The sequence below is a fragment of the Neophocaena asiaeorientalis genome, unplaced genomic scaffold (genome assembly GCF_003031525.2).
Source record: "Neophocaena asiaeorientalis asiaeorientalis breed wild unplaced genomic scaffold, Neophocaena_asiaeorientalis_V1.1 scaffold24, whole genome shotgun sequence".
Taxonomy (NCBI): Eukaryota; Metazoa; Chordata; class Mammalia; order Artiodactyla; family Phocoenidae; genus Neophocaena; species Neophocaena asiaeorientalis.
The window spans coordinates 6,580,272-6,602,445 of record NW_020185317.1 but is presented as its reverse complement, the minus strand read 5'-3'; the positions used below and the strand labels follow the sequence as shown (position 1 = coordinate 6,602,445).

Here is a 22,174-nt window from a genome sequence, read left to right as displayed (position 1 = left end):
AGTATATATAATTTGTTTAAATTAAATTGATTCCATTTTAATTTAATATTGATGCATTAAAATGATTGAGGCATTAAAATAACTGAGGTAATAAAAAGACTTGATGTATTCAAGCATGAACAATCACACCCCTACCTCTTGTACCCCAAACGTATTTCTTTCACCTGAAGCTACAACTGCATCTTTGCCTTCCCGCATCTAATGTCGAAGATACAACAGCCAATCTCCTTTTAGAGGCTAATTCCTCTCCCCTTACACCCAGTGTTGCCCTCTCCTATATCCTGGTCAATCTTTTCCCCCTTTCTTTCTGTATCTTCGACATCTCTCCCTCCACGGGACTCTTTCTCTCAGTCTGTGAACATCCCATCCTGTCATCTGAAAACAAAACAAAAATCCTCACTTGACTCTACCTAACTATGGTCCTATATCTCTTCTTCCCTTCACAACTAAGCTGCTTAATAAATAGAGAAAGAAAAAAAATAGTCTATACCCACTGTCTCTGTTATTAAATACTGAATTTTTAAATAATTAATCAATAAATTATCCAAAAAAGTCATCTCTAATAATAAATGAGATCATCCCACGGTCCATTCTCCAAGCCATCAAAGTACTTGTAGTTTCCTGCAAAACAATGTTAGATAACACTTCTGAGTATTGCAAATATTTTTTCCTATCTACATGCTATTTACTTGCTCCTCTTGTCTCATTTCTTCTGGTTACTGCACATTCATCACTTATATTTTGGATCTGTCTCCTCCAGGAAACTAACCTTTGCTCTCACAGGGGAACTGAATACTCCTATGCCATTCTTTTTCATCATATTTATTATATTGTTTTATAATTATTTGTTCATATGTCTATTCCCCTCATTATGGATGCCCCTTAAATACAGGAGAGTGTGTCAATCATCTTTGCATCCTTATAGCCTGACTAAAATCACTATAAATAAAATGGGTAAGTTATAAAATTAACTTTTGTTTGTACAGAGTAGCCAATTAGTGTGCTTTTAAGTATGTATTTTTATGAGGCTTTACCCAAAAAGGCGCTAAATACAGCTAACCTATACGTAAAAGCCGGCTCAATTTTTTTAAGTTTGCAGCTATGTATGTAAAAACAAGCAAGACTGAGTAATGTAATTAGGCAACAATCTGACAATCAATGGAGAGAAGGCATTTGACTTTAAACCATCAAGGGAAATATATTTTGTTCAAATTGTTGATCACAAACATTTACTGAAAACCTCTTATATGCATAGCACTGAATCTGTATCTGACGTTTTGGGTTTGAGAAATGGTCTTTACACTCAAGGAGCATATGACATAAGTAAGAGATCAATGACATTTATTAAGTAAAACTAAAGCAATGGGCGATGCAAAAAAGGTTTTATTAAGTGCTAAATATGTCATAGAAAGGAGAAGTGCTGTAGTTTAGAGAAAAAGAGCAAAGATATCTGGGATAATCCAAAGTTTTCAAAGATGACACACACCAGACTTGATTATGATTTGAAGGGTGTGGATGTGTGAAGAAGAGGCTGGAATACAGATAGAGGAAATAATGGGGTGAATGCAGGGAATGACTGCTCAGATGCTCCCTCCTCTGAGTCCTTCCCTGGCCTCCCATCCCGCCTCCACCTCTCAGGCTGTGTGTTGGCAAGGACTAAATATTTGTTTCTGTATCATCCAGTAAAGGGCCTGGTTAACAATAGGTACTGAGTAAATATTTACTGAGTTAATGAATAATGAAGGAATGAAAGTAGGGTGCAGGGTGGGGATATACTGCCCTGTATAGAAAAGCAAGTCAAAATCATCATCACTTGAGATCAGAGCACTATTTCTTTAAAAAAAAGACAAATTTTTCAGAATCATCTGAAGCAAATTCTAATGTCACTAAAACAGTTTTATAATGGTTTTTGAGGATAGAATGGGATTTATATTCCCCAAAGAAGGAAATTATTGTCACTTGCTTTAAGATGACTGAGTATGTCTCATTTATCAAAGAGTCCATTAATCTAGAACCTGACAGTTTTCTCCCACTGGCATTTCTGATTTTACATGGATGTGAGCATTTGTGAGTGCCTTTTTAAAATCTTGTCAGATTTTTAATCTAAATTTTTCATATGCCCGAATTAGACACACGTACTTCTTGTAAAGACATTTTTTTAAAAAGGCTATTTTCTATCCATAATGCCTGGGAGTGAAATTCTAGCAGGACTTGGGGACATAAATGTTTAGAGGACTAAATCAGGATCAGTGAAGTAGGAAAAGTGGGAAATAAAAAACAAAAATGAGTCCCTCATTTTCCCTGAAGAAAATGGGAGACAAGCAGCATGTTCCAGAAAGTTCTGTGCTCAAGAAATATCAATGGAATAAATCAAACCTTCTAGATATTCAGACTAAACATGTATATATCTCCCAACAAACATTATTGCAAAGAAAAATAAGGGCTCAGGAACAAGTATAAAATAAGGAATCAAGAACAATCATGACAATCTCATGATCTACTCCTCAGGTAAAGCTCATAAGTTTTTAATTCCCCTTCCTGCCTCCCTCCCTCCCTCCCTTCCTTCCTTCCTTCCTTTTTTTTTAAAGGCTAGATAGAATAGCAATTTAGTACGTTCAGCAGATTGTCAGGAAAAGTAAGCAGTATCTTCATTGCAAAGACAAATCCATCAGCTTTAAGGGCAAGAGTCTAGGATGCCACTAACCTCTGACCACCATCCCACCAAAAAATATTTAGAGAGCACCAAGTCTTATGGTTGTAATAGTGTAACACAGCACTGAATGCATTTACATATTTTCTAACTGGGAAATTCAAAATTAATCTGAAATCTACAAAATTTAATCCCAGATTATTCTGAATTTTTTTCACAATCACCTTTTACAACAGTGTCTAGAAACTTTGTTGTAAAGCCATTCACTGAAAAGCAGATCATTTTGGAAGTTGTGTTTCTTAAATGAACCATGAGTCAGGTAAATAACTAGAAACCTGGATCAAAACTTCAAATCCTAACTTAAAAGTACAGAAAGATACTACCTACAGAAATTATGCATAATGCTTCAACCCACCAAAATGCATACATGAGATTTTTCACAGTGGTACAGCACAAATCTGACCTGTGTGAAGTAAGTTTATGTAAACCTTCTATAGAGAGAATTTCAGAGCAGAAAGTGGCCCTGGATAATACACCACAGGTCTTACAAAGGAGGAAACTGAGGTCTGAGAATTTAAGTCACTTCCACAAAATCACCAAGTTAGTTCATGATAGAGCTACAATTAGAATGCACGTTTCCTGTGTCCTGGTCTAGTTTTAATTTAGAATTATTTCAACAATTCATTCATGAAAGAAAGAAACAGTCTATTTAGTTGAGGCCCTCATCTCTTTAACTGCATGTTTCTCTCTGTACGAGTAGAGAGTCTTAAAATATACCAGAAAGTAGACAGGCTTGAGGGATGATGGAGCCTTTTTCTAAACACTTGGCTCAGATTGCTGTGGCTATTTATCACCAGTTTAAACTTCTGGCTCAAAGTCACCTTCTGACCCAGGGAAAAGGGATACCATGCTACAAACAGGCCCTTAGAGCTTAACTTTGATTTTGAGACAGGCTTCCTGATGAGAGATGAATAGGGAAAAAGTAACAATAATAGTGGATTCAGCCTTCTGACAGGAAGCTACATTTTTGCTTGTATAGAGACTGCAGTCCAGTTATATTAGAAAAATCACGTTTTGTCTTTCCATCTGTTCTGTTTATCCTCAAGTCAAAGTCTCTATTCTCATTTTTTTCCTATTTAATTCCTATTTTGGGGCTTTGGGAGTTTTCTAGATAGATATGTATGTAAACAAGGTATTTTACTCTCTGAAATTCAAGGTTTAAAAAAACCCCACTAATTTTGCTGTCTTTCAGTTCTATGAAGAGTCTTATATTCCTTTGGATTACAAATATTCTCATTTACCTAAAATAAAACATTTATTTTGTATTCATCTAACTTTTCATTACAGTAAATCATACTAAAATAATAACATTACCCTTATCGAGGCTTTTAAACCTGACACAGAATTTCCACAGATATCATGAATTCTTCATTTTGAATCTGTGAGGTAGCAAAATAAAAAGTATTATCCCTGTTTTATAAATGAGGAAATTAAGGTTCCAACACATTATAAGGAATTTATAAGGAAAGAGTCAGAACTTTACTGGAGTTGTCTGACTCAGGGCCAGTGCTCTTTGCACCCTGTTGCTATGCTGAGTCAGTAGAAGTTGAATCAGCTCAGAGAGCTCCTTCCTCTGCATTGACCACCCAGGTGGAGGTGCATGCCATCCCTCATAAAAACATTGCCAGGGTCCAAACAAGTCTGTCTTGAACCAGTAAAATATCAAGAAAGTAAACAAATGTTTTATGTATTGAGCATAGTTTCACTTTTCTTGAACTCTACCTGAACCAAATGGGCAAACAATTGCCAAAATCATTATATTAGAAAAAAAAGAATAAAATTAAATGAGTATATGTACCACTAAGTTTGCGAAATGCATCCTAATACCAAAGTATAACTTTCAGGAGTTGTGCCAGTTTGCTTTTCCTGACTTGCTTTGTGAATAATCTGGAGCTGAGCATAGGCCTGGCCCAAGGGAAAAACATGAAATTAAAAAAAAATTCCTTATTGCCATTTCAAACCTCGCAATTATACCTCTCTCTACTCCTCTCCCCCATTCCTGGCCCTGTTCTGTCCCAGGGATTCTGCTCCCCCCATCAAAATTTGAATTCAATTCTTCAATATGCAGATGAGAAAACTGAATCTCAAAGATCAGTAACTTGCTTAAGGGCACAAGGTTGCAAATGGCAAACTCAGGATTCGAATTTGAGACTCCAAAGACCCAGGCTCTGTTAATTGCTTTTTGAAAGTAAATGGAAAAGAAGAAGTTCTAAATGTAGAAACTGCTCACTGTTAAAGGTTCTAAGTGTAGAAAAATGGTAATAATTGGGAACCGAAGGAATTTCCCAGAATTAAAAAATCTCATTGTGAGATAATGCCCTATTCCTACAGCCTATAGGCCTAGTTACGAGTATCTATGCCATTAGCTCAAAAGAACAGAGATATAGTATTGTGGTTGTGTTTATTTATTTATTCATTCTAAAATGACTATGTTTTAGGAATATAGGTAAACAAAAAAATTAGAGAAATCAAAGAACAAAAATTAAGAGATATCACGAACTTCCCCAACCTCTCTGAAATTCTCAAAATAAATCCCACAAGACATGATACAGGAATGGTCAGGGAGCCCCACATTAGATTGGAGCCTTACATTTTAATGTATGATTTCAATGAGGCTATCTGAGCCAACTGCTAATTGGTATCCTTGTGTACCCACAGAGAACCCATCTTCCCATGCATGTATGCTTTCCATATGATGCACCATCATATGGTTCTATCCTGAAGAAACTCAGAAGTCCTCTTCAGAAACAGTCGGAATCCTGTGGGCAAATTTCCATTTTGATTATACTAAGGCAACTTTCAGTTTCTATTAGAATAGGTTTGAAGTGATTCTAATGTCTTGACTGTAGAACCCTCCACAGACAAACACAGGATGCCCATGACAGCTGTGCTTTATCCACCTATAGAGTTCATCCGATACTGGGACTTTCACCCAGAGCTATGATGTCAGCTGATCCTGATGGCCAGAGAATATTGGGGAAAAAAATCATAAAAGGCAAATTACCATATATAATATACTCAATTACAAAGGAGTAATATTTTTTAAAGGGTGCACTGGAACAATGACTAGAGAGGGCACGTGTTGTAGACTAGTTTCCCAAGGAGTAGAGAAGAAGAAGACACCAAACAGGTAAGTTTTGATAGGAGGTCAGGTTGGAAGAAAAATTCTGTAATTTGAACCAAATTTGGGAAGGAGACATGCAGATAAAGCTTCAGTGTGAGACCTTGATTCTCAGGCAGATTCCTGAATGCCATTCCTTCAAACTGAAAGGAGGTTGAAAGCGTATTTCCCTAAAAAGAAATTTAATTTAATTTAAAAGTCACCTACTTCAAAACTGTTTTCTTAAAACTGGACCTGCTTACCCTCCTGGGACTTTAGCAACATGGAACAGATGTGGAAGGGGTACAAGGTAGCTCAGGTGAATATAGCTCTGGCAAGTTTATGAAATATTTATATTCTGAATATACCGAAATACCATAAAAATACTAATTTAATTATCATAAAATACTGATTTAATTTTATTTCATCATCCTTCACATACCCAAACACTGCCAATGGAATTTTGAATGTATCCACGGATTAATCTCTTTAGAACTAATTGTTTCAATTTTGATTCATTCTCTACATAAAGGAATTAGCCTACTTTTTAAAAAAATAAAACAAACAGATTCAAAGTATCCTGAGATCTTCCCAGGCTAATAAGCACTCCGCCGGTTCAGGAATTTATCAGTTGTTTCTCAGCAAAATTCAGTTCAGTTTTACTGTGCTTAAGGGAGAAAAATAAAAATACAGACAAACACATGCCTAATCTAATGTGTAGAGATCAAGATTTAAGAGGAAATGGGGAAGGGCTGGAGAAAGAAGTGTTTTTTTGTGAACACTCAGAAAGATATAACACTTGCAGCACCTGAAAGCTTAAACACAAGCTCTTGATGGAATGTTCAGTTGTTCCTCCTTCATTGCCCCCAAGTCTCTTTTTCTTTTTTTCTGTACAAACTCATAAAAGAAGATTCTCATATCAGAATCACTCATTTGCCTTAGAATGGCCAGTGCCCTTCTGCCCTCTCAAATGAAAGTATAAGCCTTCTTTATAAAACTTCAGAGGGTTTGTGTTTTTAGCCAAAGACCAGAAAACTAGGAACTTTTTCTTTGTAGTTCATCTTCCCATGGTAACCAGTTAACCTCACTGTTCACCCACCAGTCCATCCTACCGGAAACTCTAGCTAAAAATTTAGCACTAACATGAGAAACATAATGCTCTGAATTAAACTGTAACTTAATTATTTCTTCAATAGAAAGCTCTCTGGAAAGAATGAAAAAGAAAAATTTTAAAATAATTTCAAACTAGCATAAATAAATCTGATAGGTTCTTCTCCCTCAGGAGAAAATAATAAGTATATAACTGCTATTTAAGAAATACTAAATGAAAAATAAATGAAATGAAAATATTAAATCTCTATAAATAAATTGTATTTGCTAAGGGAAGCACCCATACTTTAAAATTCCATAATGAAAAACTCTAGAGCTGACAGCCACAGAACAGCTATATTGAATAACAAAGATTTAATTAAAGGAATTCATAGCTACTAATTATCTGGTGAAATTCCATGTGCACACCTCCTGCCAAGTCAAACCCATCATTCTGTTTAAGTTTGAAAAACTGAGAAGAAAGAAAAGTACAGCAAAGTAAGGAAAGTGTGAGTATAAAGAATGTGCCTACATCCTACACCAGTTTCTGCTTTCTGGAGTCAATTTCACAAAAATCTCCTGGGAGTGAAGGGAGTGAAGAAACCAACAGCCTTTGGAAAATGAAGAGACTTGCTGCAAAGTCTGAGAAAAGACAGTCACTCCCTCTACTGTATCCAAATAGTCCTGTGAGCTGCGATGTAAATCCCTGTGCAGTGAAGCAATTCCTCTCATTCCATATACAACACAGGGCAATGCAGTGTAGAAAATAAGCTTCCAATTTTTACTACAGACTTTTATGACTATCATATTTTCAGAAAATAAACTGAAACAGACAGAGCTGGTAGACAGACATGAGGTAGCACTGGGGCATGGAACGGATCGTGCTTGGCTTGCTTACATCCTGGGAACGACTACAGAGAATGAAACGCTGTGGCGGTGAGAAACAGGAGAGCAGCAGTGATGCTTCAAATCACAGGGTCATTAGAAAGTATTCAACGGAAAGAGCTTTTTGTTTCCTTTGTTTTTTCCCATATAAACCTACACAAGAAGACGTTACAATAAAGCTCTGCTATTTGAAGGGTAAAATTTATAAATGGGCTTACAATATAGCCTATTTAGATTTAGATGAAAATACTGAGGTATTGTCCAAATGACCATAGTAGAACAGTAAATAAAATTTGCATTTTAAGTTTACACTAATTTTAATCTCTTTGAGAGCAAAAGTTATTTTTTCCATAACATCTAACATTTTGGTTCTTATAATTACCCAATAAGCACTTATTATTATTGCTATACTACTAAATAGTAATGGAATAATAATATCAACTGGATAATAATGTTGGATAATGATATCAATAATCATTTGATGAGCTCCTAGTATTTGTTGGGAGCCATACTACTCTGTAGGTGGTTTATATACATGATAGTCTTCAAAATAATTATTTAAGGTAAATATTACTATTCTAATTTTATAGACAAAAGCACTGGGACATAGAGCCATCAAGAAAATTGCTCAAGAATATGCAAATATAATTTGAAAATCCTGAATTTGAAATCAGTTCACTCATATTTGAATGAATAAATAGTGGGAGAGATATTTTTTAGATTTTCAAAAATATTCATTGGCATATATGCATGGAATAACTATCATATACTTAATACATAAAATAAATTTATGACATGAAGTGGAACCTGGGAAATAGACTTAAAAAAAGGAACCGTGTGTGTGCACGTGTGTAGTGAGAGGTGAGAACTACAGGCAATTTCTATTTTGAGGCAAAGAATGATAGTGACTGTGACTAAAATTCTAGAAATGGGCCAGATCATGGAAGGTCTTGTATGCCTTGCTTAGGAGCTTGACCATTATTCTTTCCTCAAGTTATGGGAGTCAATGGAAGATTTTAAGGAAGGTAATGAGGTAATCAGATTTTATATCACAGTGGCAACAGAGGGGGTCTCTATAGGTGTGGCTGGGAAGTAGTCACATGGGAGGCAAGAGACAAAGTTAGATGTTACTGCAGTAAATTGTAGTAATACTGCAATATGATGATGAGAGCCTAAACTTAGGCATTTGTAGTAGAGAGGGAGAGGAGATATATATGAGGAATATTTAGCAGGTAAAATGGTAGAGTTTAGTGACTGATTAGACTTTTGCTTGAATAACCAGGTAGGATGATCTTGCTTTTAACTGACATAGAGAATACATGAGAGGGCTTCCCTGGTGGCGCAGTGGTTGGGAGTCCGCCTGCCGATGCAGGGGACACGGGTTCGTGCCCCGGTCCGGGAGGATCCCACATGCCGCGGAGCGGCTGGGCCCGTGACCCATGGCTATTAAAAAAAAAAAAAAAAAAAAAAAAGAATACGAGGAAGATGATCCTGTCTTGGAGGGAAGATAATGAATTGAGTTTGGGATACACTGAACTTGAAGTGGTTATGGACCATCCAGTGGGAAACTGGGTATTCTGAAGTAGATGTGGAAGGTCAGGGTTGGAGAGAGAGATTTGAGAATGATCAGCAATTAGCTGTTAACCAAAACCCTGCAAGTAAGATTCCTAGATACTCTAGGGAGAGAATATACAGAAAGGACCAGTGGACAAAATCCTATGAGAAAACAAAGTGCTAAGGGATAAATAAGGAGAAGGAGCCCATGAAGCTGAGAGGGAAAGGTCAGGAAGGTAGAGGGAGAATCTTCAGAGCACCGCCTTTCAGGAAAGCTGGAGTGGTCAATGGTAGGTGAAAGGAGCCCACTGTAACATCACACATTACCGGAAGAGCTTAAGTGGAATGGGGGGGGCAAAAGTCAGAGTGCATGGGATGAGTGAGGGCATGGAGGCAGACAGAAAACTGTTCTGCTCCTTTAAAGCAGCTGGGCTAAGAATAAAGAGAGGGTGGGAGGCAGACACAGACCCTGGGAGAAAGGTGAGCTGGTTTACAGGCTAAGGGGAAAGAGCTCATAGAAAGGAAGTTGTTGGAGTTATGGAAAAGAGAGCATGATTAATGGAGCAACTTCCTCCAGGAGATGGAGAACAAACAAAGTACAGAAGGAGAAAAATCTGGAAGTTTCTTCAAAACATATTCAAAGATTTGGCGAGGGCTTCCCTGGTGGCGCAGTGGTTGTCCCCCCCGATGCAGGGGACACGGGTTCGTGCCCCGGTCCGGGAGGATCCCCCATGCCGCGGAGCGGCTGGGCCTGTGAGCCATGGACGCTGAGCCTGCGCGTCCGGAGCCTGTGCTCCGCAACGGGAGGGGCCACAACAGTGAGAGGCCCGCGTACTGCCAAAAAAAAAAAAAAAAAAAAAAACACAGAAAAAAAAAAATTGGCGAAAGTAAAAAATATACCACCAAGGTTTGTATCTGTGATGACTGAAATCAGATTGTAATATCACTTTCTGTGTCTCATTTAAGTGCTCTAAAAGTGCCTTCAGGTAAAGTTCCCAAATGACCCTTCTAAGAGTCCCATCAGATTAACAGGAGTGTGTATAAATTCTCCAATTTCAGATGACGACCCAAAGGTTTGGTAAAGTTAAAGGACTGTAAAGGTAGCAAGACTGCTAAATAGCAGAGATGGACCAGAACTAAGGTGTTCTCCCAACGATGGTTGGACTGTGGCTTACTTTACTTACTAAAGTATATAGACTACAAGGCTGTGATGCTTATGTTGCAAGCAATGTTTCCACCGAGAATACTGTCATCTTGAAACTGAATTTATAATTGTGATTGAGCAGACACCCAGAAAGGAAAAGAAAAGAAAAGAAAAAGGAAACCAACTGTGAGACAGTCCTTCCTCCTTCTCAGATCTAAACTAAATTTTTTTTAAAAAAGCATACAAACATTTTTGAGTTTGAACATTATACCAGAAAGCTGATAGGGGCAAAGTTCATTATTTATTAATTTATTAATATTGTTAATATTACTGCCTTCTCTGTAGAAGGCAACACATGAGTAAGGAAAATCTTGTGCTATTGCAATGTCCCTGATATACTGTTCCTTAGAGAATATACTCAGTATATGATGGAACCATCCTGATTTCTGTTGAGAAGTTTAGTTGTAAACATATCAATAAAATAAGAACACTAAGGCCAGCAATGTAGTCACAACTTTAAGGCAAAATTTTCCACTGGATAGACTACCCCTCACGCAAATGCCAAGGATAGATACTCTTTGTATATAACAGTTCTTCAGCCTTAAATGAAATTTAGAAAAAGCCACATGAAATTTACATGGAAAGAAATTTAGAGGAAAACTGAACGGTCCATATGTTCCAACCATTCCATTGTCTTATATGAACTTGTTCAACTTGCCAAAATGTACACAATAGGTCAATTAATAATTAACAATTTTAGTCTTTCTTTCCTACTGTCATTGTATCTCTCATGTGTAAATCTAAACTTTTCAATGTTGTAATCTCAGAGAAAAAAAATTAGTCAAAAAGTGACTAATCCATTTTTAAATATTTTATGAATTTCCATATAAGGCTAAGTGATGATGTATGAATTATCCTTCAAGTAGGAGCAAGCTGTTTGATTAAAAAAAGAAAAAAATAGATTAACATGACTTCAGTCTTCTAAGTCTCCTCCTCTAAAAACAAAGCTTTCTCTTTATGTTTTTACTTTACATACTACATTATGTGCATGTCTAGAATGATCAACACAATGAGTTTTAGGCCTGTGTTGATAAGATAGAAGTGTGAAGAGCAGGAAGTAAAAGAGAGAAAAAGAAAACTATATATTCACCTGCAAATACATTTTAATAGTCTGTGTCCTTTGCATAGTAGAATGATTCACCTAACCTGCCATGAGGAGGATTTGGTCCTTGAGATGTTTTTCCAGAAATGATGGTGAATTTGCAGTGGTTTATATATAAACTTCAATTAAGCAGCCTTATAAGTGAAAGGAATGACTAGAATAGCAAGCTATTGCCAAAGTCACAGTGTGTAGCCTTAGAACAGGAAGCCAAATGGTGTCATATCAAGACAAGCGTGTTAGGTACAGATTTAATACAGTGGTTTACCAGCATGAATCAGAATCACCTGAAAGCTCCCCAGATCCCATCCAAATCTACCAAATCAGGATATCTGGAAACAAAGGGAGCCTAGAATCTATATTGGCAACAAGCTCTTCACGTGATTCTTTATGCAGCCAGCTCAACACTGATCTGTGGATCGCTTACCAACAAACTTAAAGAGTCATGGTCAAAGTATACACTGCATTTGTCAATATAAAAATTCACTATAACTATCAATCTACCAATCTACATATATAGAGAGATACTCTTCAAAACAAAGCCTCGTTCTAATTTGAATAAAAGTTATAGGTACTTCTAAATTTATCTGAAGAGAATAAGGAAAGAATTGCAAAGAATTACAACCTAGTATTTAAGTGCCATCCCGTGTTCTTGGCTTTGTAGTCTGCTCAGAAGTGAACAATAACCAGTGTGAGTCAGGTTACTCAACTATATTCTGTCCATTGAAACCAGATCTGTTCCACTAGTTGACAATTATGCTCATTGTGGCTGGGATTATAGTTGCCTCCTAATAGCTATTCTCCCTTTTATATCCTTCATAACATAACTCTGTTCACTAGAGTACACTGCCAGTGCTATCCAGCTAAGACTACATTTCCCAGCAGTCCTTGTAACTTTGTATGACCATATGACTAAATTCTAGCCAACTTTCAAGTAAGTTGAAATGATATGATGACTTAATAGTTTCCATTAAAAAAGAGGGAATCACAGCCTTTGTCTCCCATTCTCTATCCAGATGCCAGGAAAGTAAATATAATGGCTGGGATTCCAGCAGCTGTCTAGGAACATAACATCAAGGACTGTACCCTAGGGATATGAGAGAGCTAGAAAAAAATTGAATCCCTGATGACTTTGTAGAGCTGGTATACCAGCCTTTCACTACCTAACTAGAAGCTTATTTTATATAAGGAAAAGAACCACTTCTTTTGTTTAAACTACTGCATTCTGCTATATGCAGGTAGACCTAGATTAAAACATCCATTATAAAAGAAAAGTTTGCATATCCTACATGATTCGAAGTATCTATTCCAGTAGTAAAGAATTTAAAACAATTTATGAGTGAAAAGTATCTTAAGCTATGTATTTGTATTCTGTACCTCCTTTAAAATCATCCCATCCAAGTACTGCTGAGTGTTAAGCATTAGTTTCTTCATATTTGTATTTTAACAATGAGATAAATGGTAGATGTAATATAATAAAAATGCAGGAGACCATGGTATAGAAAGGACTGTGAGCCCCTCATCTCTTAGTAATCAGAAATTGGCTTGGGTCCAGGATATTAGTGTAGGGTTGCCACAGAGGGTTGCAAATTTATGGTCCAAACCTGGCACTCAAATATATTGCACTTGGCTTAGGCAATGCTTTCTGAAAACATTAGATGTGACTGTCTTCAAGTGGGCATGCATCTTCAGTTCTCCACAGGCCCACCATCTCCTGTTGACGTACAAACACTCGCTTGCTTCACTTATTGATGTTACCTACCTTCTCAGTGCCTCTGAGAAGCACTGACATTTATAGTCTCTGGAAATAAAATGGTACATTTCTGCACCCTCCCTTCTCTCCATTTCTTCTCTGTTGTTGAAATCAATGATTGATATCAGAGATTATTTTCCAAGATTAAGTATGTCCACGTCTAATAACAAGAATGTATATTAGCTCACTAGGTGTTAGACCTTTATTTAGGAATATAAAAATTACTATAAATGCACTAGTATTTTCTCCTACAAAAAACAAATGGGGAACCTCTCAAAGCACTCCCCTAATAAACACACACACACAAAAACTCATGAAAAGCTGATTTTGTCACCTTAACTCATTTTTGTTACTTAATTTTACTTAGTAGTCTCAACTAAAGTTAGCCCAACTCTCAAACTTTCTCATTTTTATGAATTTAAAAAATCAATTCAGTTCTTAAAATTTAGTGAGAAGTAGTAATGATTTTGGCCTAAACAGCCTAAAACTTATTTACTTTCTTTCATCATTCATAAGTACTTTTATCAGACAGGTACTGTGTAACTAAGTAAAATATGTTTTAAATTTCCAGTAAAAATAATCACAGTCAAACAGAAGAAAAATATACCTTGAAGTCCTGAAAAGAAAAAAATAAAAGCTCACAAATATGTACTTACATATGATAATAGGTCTCCTCATTCAAAGGGGACATATTTGCACACAAAACCAATACCACATTATATGACTTAGAGCTAAAATTTGAAAAACATACTTGTTTTGCATGTGTGCCTTAGATATTTCTTTAGTTTAAAACATTTACCTGAACTTACTCTTCCCCAAACTTAAAAATCACATGGAGTTTCAAAATTCTGACACTTCTATTAAGCTTGTGACAAGCCTGAACAGGGAAAATAAAGTATTGCCAAGTACCACACAATATAACTTAAACCAAAATATGCATGGTAAGTAAATACAAGTTATGTAGCTCTGAATATTCTGGATTCTGGAATTCTTTTCTACATCAACTTTAATTAGGACCATAACTATTTTCTTTTGCTTTGGAATTTTTATTCCGTATATTCTCTTAGCTTGAGTAATAAAACTGAGGAATTTATTTTTTATAATACGTATGAAAGCAATTACCCTTTTTCTGTAAAATATAATGTTTGGAATTCCAGTTTCTATGCTGTTTGGTTATACTGGGGGGGAGCAGAGTTGGTATGGAATCAGGGACTTTTTCCATCAAGCCTCACATTCCTAACACTTATGTAAATTAGCATTAAGGAAAATTGAACTCTGCTCATTTTTCAGAAACACCTACAATGTAATTACAACTATTTGAGAAAGTCTTTTAACATATGGCCTACTCCATATGCTTATAGGAAACATTTATTTACATGTTCAATTATTTTCATACTTTATAAATGTAAGTTATTTATTTTAAAATATATTAACAAGGAAAGTTGTGTTAATTAAGTTTTAAAAGAAAGTTGTTGGTTGTTTTGGTGGGGGAGGGGAATCAACTACTTCTTTTATGTTCAGATTTTTCTATTTCTATTGTAATTTTTCTGTATTTTATTTCTCCCCTTTCCTGACTTCTACTTCCTATTAAATTATCTCCCCAACCCTTCCAAACTGTACATGCTTTTCACAACATTACAAGGAAACCGAAGAAGTTTCATCTTTTATAAATTGTCTCATTTTCAAAAACATAAAAAGTAACATAAAAAGATCCAAGATTTTAGAAAGTGCCCCCTCTATGGGACTCTGGACAGATTGTTGGGTATTCATCCCAGATTCTTATTTTCACTTTTTAAATGCTTTTTAGACCTTGTGGCCTCTATATTAATTTTATGAACATTTACAGAGCAAAAATACACAGAAGCAGGTATTAAAAAAATATATACACGCATACATATGTGTATATATACACAAAAATATATATGAAAGACAATAACAAAAGTTTAGTAAATATGCTAAGCTTTAAAAGCTTGAGTTTGATGTTAAATTGTTATGAGAATCTATAATGGCCTATTATGAAACAGTACATGTCCGTATTTGAAACTTCAGGCCTGGAGGGGAAGGATTTAATAATCAGTGGAACCAATTTAAATATTTTCTTATATTTTATAGCAGCCATGCATTTTTGCTTAACATACCACAGAACCCAACCCTAACATATGCAAATTTCAAAGGAAAAAAAATCGATAAGCAGTCAAGATTTGTCTCACATTTTAAAATAAGAAAAGAAAGGAAACGTGTCTAATGAATAATGCCAATAAAATACTCCTTGATAAATAAATTATATAAGGCATGTGGATTTCCTGCCTTCCGCCATCCAACAGGGAACCACCACTGTCCTGATAATCAAGTCAGTAGGGTGGGAAAATAAGAAATCTGGCTTCTATCAACTTCTGCCATGGGGAAAGAAACGAGACTGCCTCTCAGAAAGCAAAAGTGATTGTAAGATCACAAATGAAAATGGGAAAGACGTAGAAGTCTGTAAATAGAGAAAAATAAGGAGCCAAAAACAAAGAAAAAATCAGTTATCAGACTGGCTGCAGAGGTTTTTCTAAACAAAGAATTTTATGAAGCAGCTGAAGTTCAGTACAAAAAAGACTCCACCCTACCCTGCTTCTGCTGCGACTTCTCCTTGCTCTGAAAACTCCAGCCCACAGAACAGAACTCCTCTCACTAAAAGTGCCTTTAGTGCTCTGTTTTAAGCACTCTCCTTTTCTTTTAAACTTCCCACTCTCCACATTCAGGCAAAAGGACTTATCCTCGGCTTTCCCAGAAATATTCAGTAGTGTACTCTTCGAACCGCAGATGTGGAAGCTCCGGATTTACAAACATCCCGATTGTCTTCCGAGCTGTTTCCCAGGTGCAAATCTGTCAGCCCCCTTCTCAACTTCAAATCAGAACCTCCTCTTCATGCTCTTCCTGAGGCTTAACATTCCACCTATTTCCCAAACTATGCAATAAACACCACAAGGAAAGCAAACGGCAAACTCACCATCCTCATCTTCTTCCTGGGCTTTTATTGAGACAAATTGCCCTAATAAAATAGTAAGAATGAGGAGAGGTCTTGCTTCCACCCAATTTGCCATCATGTCTAAATATTAGACATGTGGGTCCTCCTGGGAGTGAAAAGTAGATTCTAAGGTTATTGTAGCACCATGAAGTCAGCTGTGGGCTCTTCTTTCAGCACCAGCCCCAGGGCAGCCTCTGAAAACCCCCTTTTTCAGCACCAGCTCCGGCACAGTCTGCGAAAACTTTTTTCAAGCGATGCAGCTTTAAATAGGAAGAATGCTGCCTCCACTTCTTTTCCTGCCCCTTTTCAGCTTGTTCAGGCTCATAACCATCCAGTGTCTGCCAAGCAACGGTCTGATTGATAGTAAACAACCAAATCAGAACACGCGCCTCAGTGCCTTGAACTGTCCCGATTTCATTTATGTTTTAAACATAAATGGGGCTTAATCACAGAAACAAACGTTTGTTTCTCTTTCCCTTTTTTTTTTTTTTTAAAGAAAGCCTGTTAGAAGGAAAGAGACTTATTCTCCCCTCCCTACCCTTTTCCCAGACACACACGCCTTCACTTTTTCCCTATAGGGAGGAAATACAGACTTTCAGCCTAGTTTTTGGTGTCTAGATAATTCAGGATCCTTGTCCACCTTAAACTTTCAAAGGAACAAATTTTAACCCTTTCTTTTTACTAAAGAGGACTCATTCTTGTCCCCTTGCTACATTCTGTTTCTTTACCCAGATACTGGAAGGGGACCGTTAAATGTCCAGGTGAAGAAACTATTTGACAAATGCATCATACTTTGAATTATGATCGTCTCCTTATCTCTCCATCTCTCTTATTTAGAGAAACACATTTGCAGGTCCTTCTTGTCCCAGAGAGTTTTATTATGTAAAAAAGCAGTCCACTATGTTAGTGTGGAGTAATGGGAAGGACACTGTATTTGGATGCAAAAAGCCTCGCTTCAGACATCAGCTCTGCCACTCACCCGTTTTGTAAACACAAAGTCCTTTATCTCTGTGCACTCCAATTTTCTCATTTGAGAACAGAGTTTTGCCCTGACCAGTGGACAGGGTTCAGTGACATTAAAACAAGTAATATATTATTAACTAAGTTCTGAGTTGCAAAGAACTACGTAAAAGTAGATGTTGGTATTATTACCCCTAAACCAGCTTTTCAGGGAATTTGGTAGTTCCAGTTGCAATTGCCATTCAAGAGCATTATTCATGAACTTTTGTGCCACACTCATGCTTGCCAAGATCTTAATGACCTCCGAGTGTTCCACATAACCTAATACGTTTGCTACCTTGAGTCTACCCAGAATCAGAATGTCTGTGCTACACGACACAGGTGAGTCAATGGTTTATAATTACTCAGCAGTGATCAGGAACCCTGCACTGCACTAAGCACTGGAGGGAGAGGATGACACAAAGTAAGTGAAAGGCATACCCACTGTCTCCAAGGAACACGTGCGGAGACTAAGAAAAGAAATTTACATGAAACAAGAAATGTAAGCGAGAGCATATACATATGTGTGGGATACATTAAGCTTAGGAGAAATTCAGAGAAAGGAGAGATTATAGGGTAAGATTAGGTAAGTGATGTATTATCTTCACTTTTCTTCATAGAAGAAATCCAAGAAACTTTGAATTTTTGCTTTGGAGCTAGAATCTCCAGAGAAGTATTCTAGAGGAGGTCAACTCTCCATGCAGCTGTACCCCTCAGTCTAGCTTTTCACTTCAACACGTCCCATTTCAATTAAATACTTCTGGCACTACCACACTTAAATGCCCTGCTCCCACTTAAACGAAGCGGCCGAGTAAGAACCATAAATCACCCTTCTGCTAATTCTAACTAGAATATCTGAGAGAGGCCAGAACTTGAAAAACCCCTTGCTAAATATTCAAAAAGAATAACAGGAAAATGCAGAGAAAAAAAACTTCACTCCACGTGCTTGCCACTTCTATTCTACTTTGAAACTGTTTTAGACATCAACACCCCAATACCAAAGGGTTGGCACAATTTTCAGACATCTTGTGTGGAATCTTTACTGAACCACAGAGACTAAGGACATTTATGGAGAATCTGCAATTCGCAGAAAGTATTCTAAATGCTGAGAGCACATAGATGATAACTAAACAGGAACAGGACTTGTAGCAGAATCAGTGTACATAAACACTCAGTGCTTGCTCAGACCAGCATCTTAGTATCTGCTTTAAAACAGTTATTATCAGCAAATCAAGTTATTTTAAATTTAAACACAGCTTTTATAAGAAAGATTTAAAACCCAAGGCAACCTCTCACAGTTTCCTCCAGTCCCAGCCTCCTCTTTCCATCATACCAAAAGCACGTGGTATGATAGAGGCAGAGCAAATATTTTCAAGAGAGCTGAGATAAATTATTAGCATTCTCTCTTATCCTTGCTAGATTTGTGACTTGGGCTTTTTTTCTATGTTTGGCTTTAGGATTCTACATTATAATTTGGAAAAAAGTAAAACATACACAGGTATTGACCAGGTGTGTCTGTTTAATAGATGTGGCTGAATTCAGGAAGACTTGACCATTTCTCAGTCCTTGAAGAACTGATTCTAGGCCTCAGTGCTTGGGTGGAGAGCTCAAAAATCTGTCACAATTCCGATGAATTGTGCATATTATAATAATATGGGCCTAGTGGGTCAATTTTTACTAATCCAATTTTTCACATCAACTCTGAAAGGGTTTTTTGTTTTTTTTTTTTTTTCGGTACGCTGGCCTCTCACCGCTGCGGCCCCTCCCGCTGCGGAGCACAGGCTCCTGACGCGCAGGCTCAACGGCCATGGCTCACGGGCCCAGCCGCTCCGCGGCATGTGGGATCTTCCCGGACCGGGGCACGAACCCTTGTCCCCTGCATCGGCAGGCGGACTCTCAACCACTGCGCCACCAGGGAAGCCCTCTGAAAGGGTATTTATTCATTTTCTTAAGTCATATATAAAGGGATTACGCTTCAAAGAAGTTTCAAGTTTGCTAAGCTAATAAGCGGTAGATTTAGGTTTCTGTTATTCCAAAGTGAGTGTTCTCACTGCTTCCTAGCTTTTAGATCTACTTGATACCAATACTTACAATCTCAGAAGGTGTCTCAGCACCCTTCAGGGTTAGTCCCTCCCTCTGTACTCTTTATCCCTTCCCTTTACATTTCCTTCGAGACATTACTCTGTCAGTGTCTTCCTCAATTTCTTCAAAAAAAGAAGCAAAAACCCAAAGGTTTCCCTTGACTCCACATCTTCTACCATCTCTTTTTTTCCTCTCCTTCCCCTCCTGGTTATACTTCACCCTGTGCATCAGGATGTCATCACCAGCACCACAAGAGACACCAATACCCCTTTGTTGATAAACCCAAAGATCTTTCCTTTTTCCTCCTGTTGTGTTTGATACTCAGACTACTCCCTTCTTCTTACTGAAACTATTTCCCCTCATGGCTTCCTGGTCCCACATACTCCTCCTCCTCCTCCTCTGTTTTTGGGGTCAAATTTCCTTTACTAATTCCTTTCAGAAAGTTATTGTGCTCTCCAGTATTGTACTATCAGCTTTTTTCTCTCCTTGCCCATTATCTTGATCTACTTTAACTACTAGACCCCTTGATTTTATTTCCGTTTACATGCTAATAACTTCCAGTCAAGGCTTCCCTCCTGAGTTGTGGACCTGTATTTCTAAGTGCTTGAACATCTCCCTCTGGACAAGTCCATGTAGCTCAATATCAATGAACACTACCACAATTACCCTAGTCCCAAAGATAAGACACAGAGGACACTCTTCCTTCTCCTTCAACCCACATCAATTGTTCACTTAGTCTTGCTGGTTTTATTATGTGCTTGCATTTTTTTAAAATTGTAGCTGATTGACAATATTATATTAGTTTTAGGTGTACAACATAGTGATTCAATATTTTTATAGCTAATACTCCATTTAAAGTTATTATAAAATATTGGCTATATTCCCCGTGCTGTACAATATATCCTTGTAGCTTATTTTGTGCATAGTAGTTTGTACCTCTTAATCCCCGACCCCTATGTAGTCCCCCCTTTCCTCTCTCCACAGGTAAACACTAATTTATTCTCTATACCTGTAAGTCTATTTTGTTTTTTTATATTCGCTAATTCCTATGTACTTACATGATATAGCAACATGATATTTTAAAATAATAATAACAGTAATAATAATGAAGGAGGAGAAGGAAAATGCCTATTTCTTGGTCCCATCTCCCTCTACTTTCCTCTTTTGGCTTCAGCCATTGGAAACACAGATTTTCCCAGGAACATAAGCAGTTTCACACCTCAAAATTTATTCAGGCTCTGACTTTTGCCTGAAATAACCACCTCCCCAGTTTAATTCATTTTCTCATTCAACAAATATTTGTTGATTGTCTATTATTTGCCAGGTTCTAATCAAAGCACTAAGGATGTAGTATGAACAACACAAACAAGGTCTGCAGTAGAGCTGTGAACAACACAGACAAGGTCCCTGATGCTATGGACCTTAAAACAGAATAAGTGAGCAAACAAGGTAATTCCAGACAGGGATACGCCATGAAGGAAATAAACAGTGTGTTGTTTTAGAGCTGCTCAGGAGTCAGTGGTGGGAAGGATCCTGCAGATAAGGCCACAAGAGTAGACTCTGTAAGGAGGTAATAGTGAATCTGAGACCTAAAATTTGAAAAGGATCTGTCCCTGGAGAACTGGGGGAAAATGGCATTCCAAGCAGAGGGGACAGGGAACATGAGTGGCCTGGAATAGTGTATTAATTTTCTAGGGCTGCCATAAAAATTACCACAAACTTAGTGCCTTAAAACAACACAAATGCATCATCTTACAGTTCTATAGGTCAGAAGCCTGGGTCCCATTAAGCTAAAATCCAGGTGTCAGCAGGACTGCACTCCTTTTGAGAGGATCTAGGGATGAATTCATTTCTTTGCCTTTTCACGCTGCTAGAGATCACCCACAATCTCGTGACCTGTTCCTCATCTTCAAAGCCAGCAACATAGCATCACCCTGACACTACTTTTGGGGTCACATCTCTTTCTCTGACCCTAGCCAGGAAAGGTTCTCTGCTTATAATAGCATATGTGGCTGCATTGGTTCCACCTGAATAATCCAGAATAATTTCCCCATCTCAACATCCTTAATCACATATCACAAAATCCTTTTTGACATGTAAGGTAACATATTCACAGGTTCTAGACACTAGGCCATGGACATCTTTGGGAGGTCACTATTCCTCTTACCAAAGATAGGAATAAGCTTTGAGTGTGAAAGAGTAGAAAGAAAGCCATTATGGCTAGCCTGCTATGATGTAAGGCTGGAGATGAGGTCTGTCAGTAAAGTCTTGCAGGTCACGTATAGGAGTTTAGATTATTTTCTAAATGCAGTGAGAATCCAAGGAGGGTTTTTTAACAAAGCAGTGACGTGCTCTAATTTACTGATTTTTTAAAAATCTGAATGGCTTGTGAGAAATGTATTATAGCAAGGCAAGAATGGAAGTGAGGACACAGGTTAGGAAGCACTTTTAGTCCAAATGAGAGATGATGGAAATAGAAAGAAGCAAAGAGATTCAGACTATACTGTGGAAATAAATTCACTGATGACTTATGAGAAGCTGAAGTGCACATTTGAGGAGGACACCTCTGCCAACTAAGTAGATGATAGAGCCAGAAAAGCTCAAGTGTTGCCCCCTGACAATCTAGTCTGCTCCTTCACAGAACTGACCAACGTGTTCTGTATGGACCTCCCTAACCTCACACAATATT

The 22,174-nt window shown here is 37.3% G+C and overlaps 1 protein-coding gene across 3 annotated transcripts in view; it reads right to left on the bottom strand.

The window, feature by feature from the left end:
* COL5A2 (collagen type V alpha 2 chain) overlaps nt 1-22,174 on the bottom strand; it is a 355,847-nt gene that overhangs the window by 123,636 nt on the left and 210,037 nt on the right. The window contains exon 1 of one of the 3 annotated variants that reach the window (XM_024733643.1): nt 16,387-16,623. The exons of the other annotated variants lie outside the window; for them this stretch is intronic. Coding sequence (XP_024589411.1) covers nt 16,387-16,483 — 97 coding nt within the window. The 5' untranslated portion in view covers nt 16,484-16,623. Of the gene's footprint in view, nt 1-16,386; nt 16,624-22,174 lie in introns of those variants that run through there. 3 annotated transcript variants of the gene reach the window in all.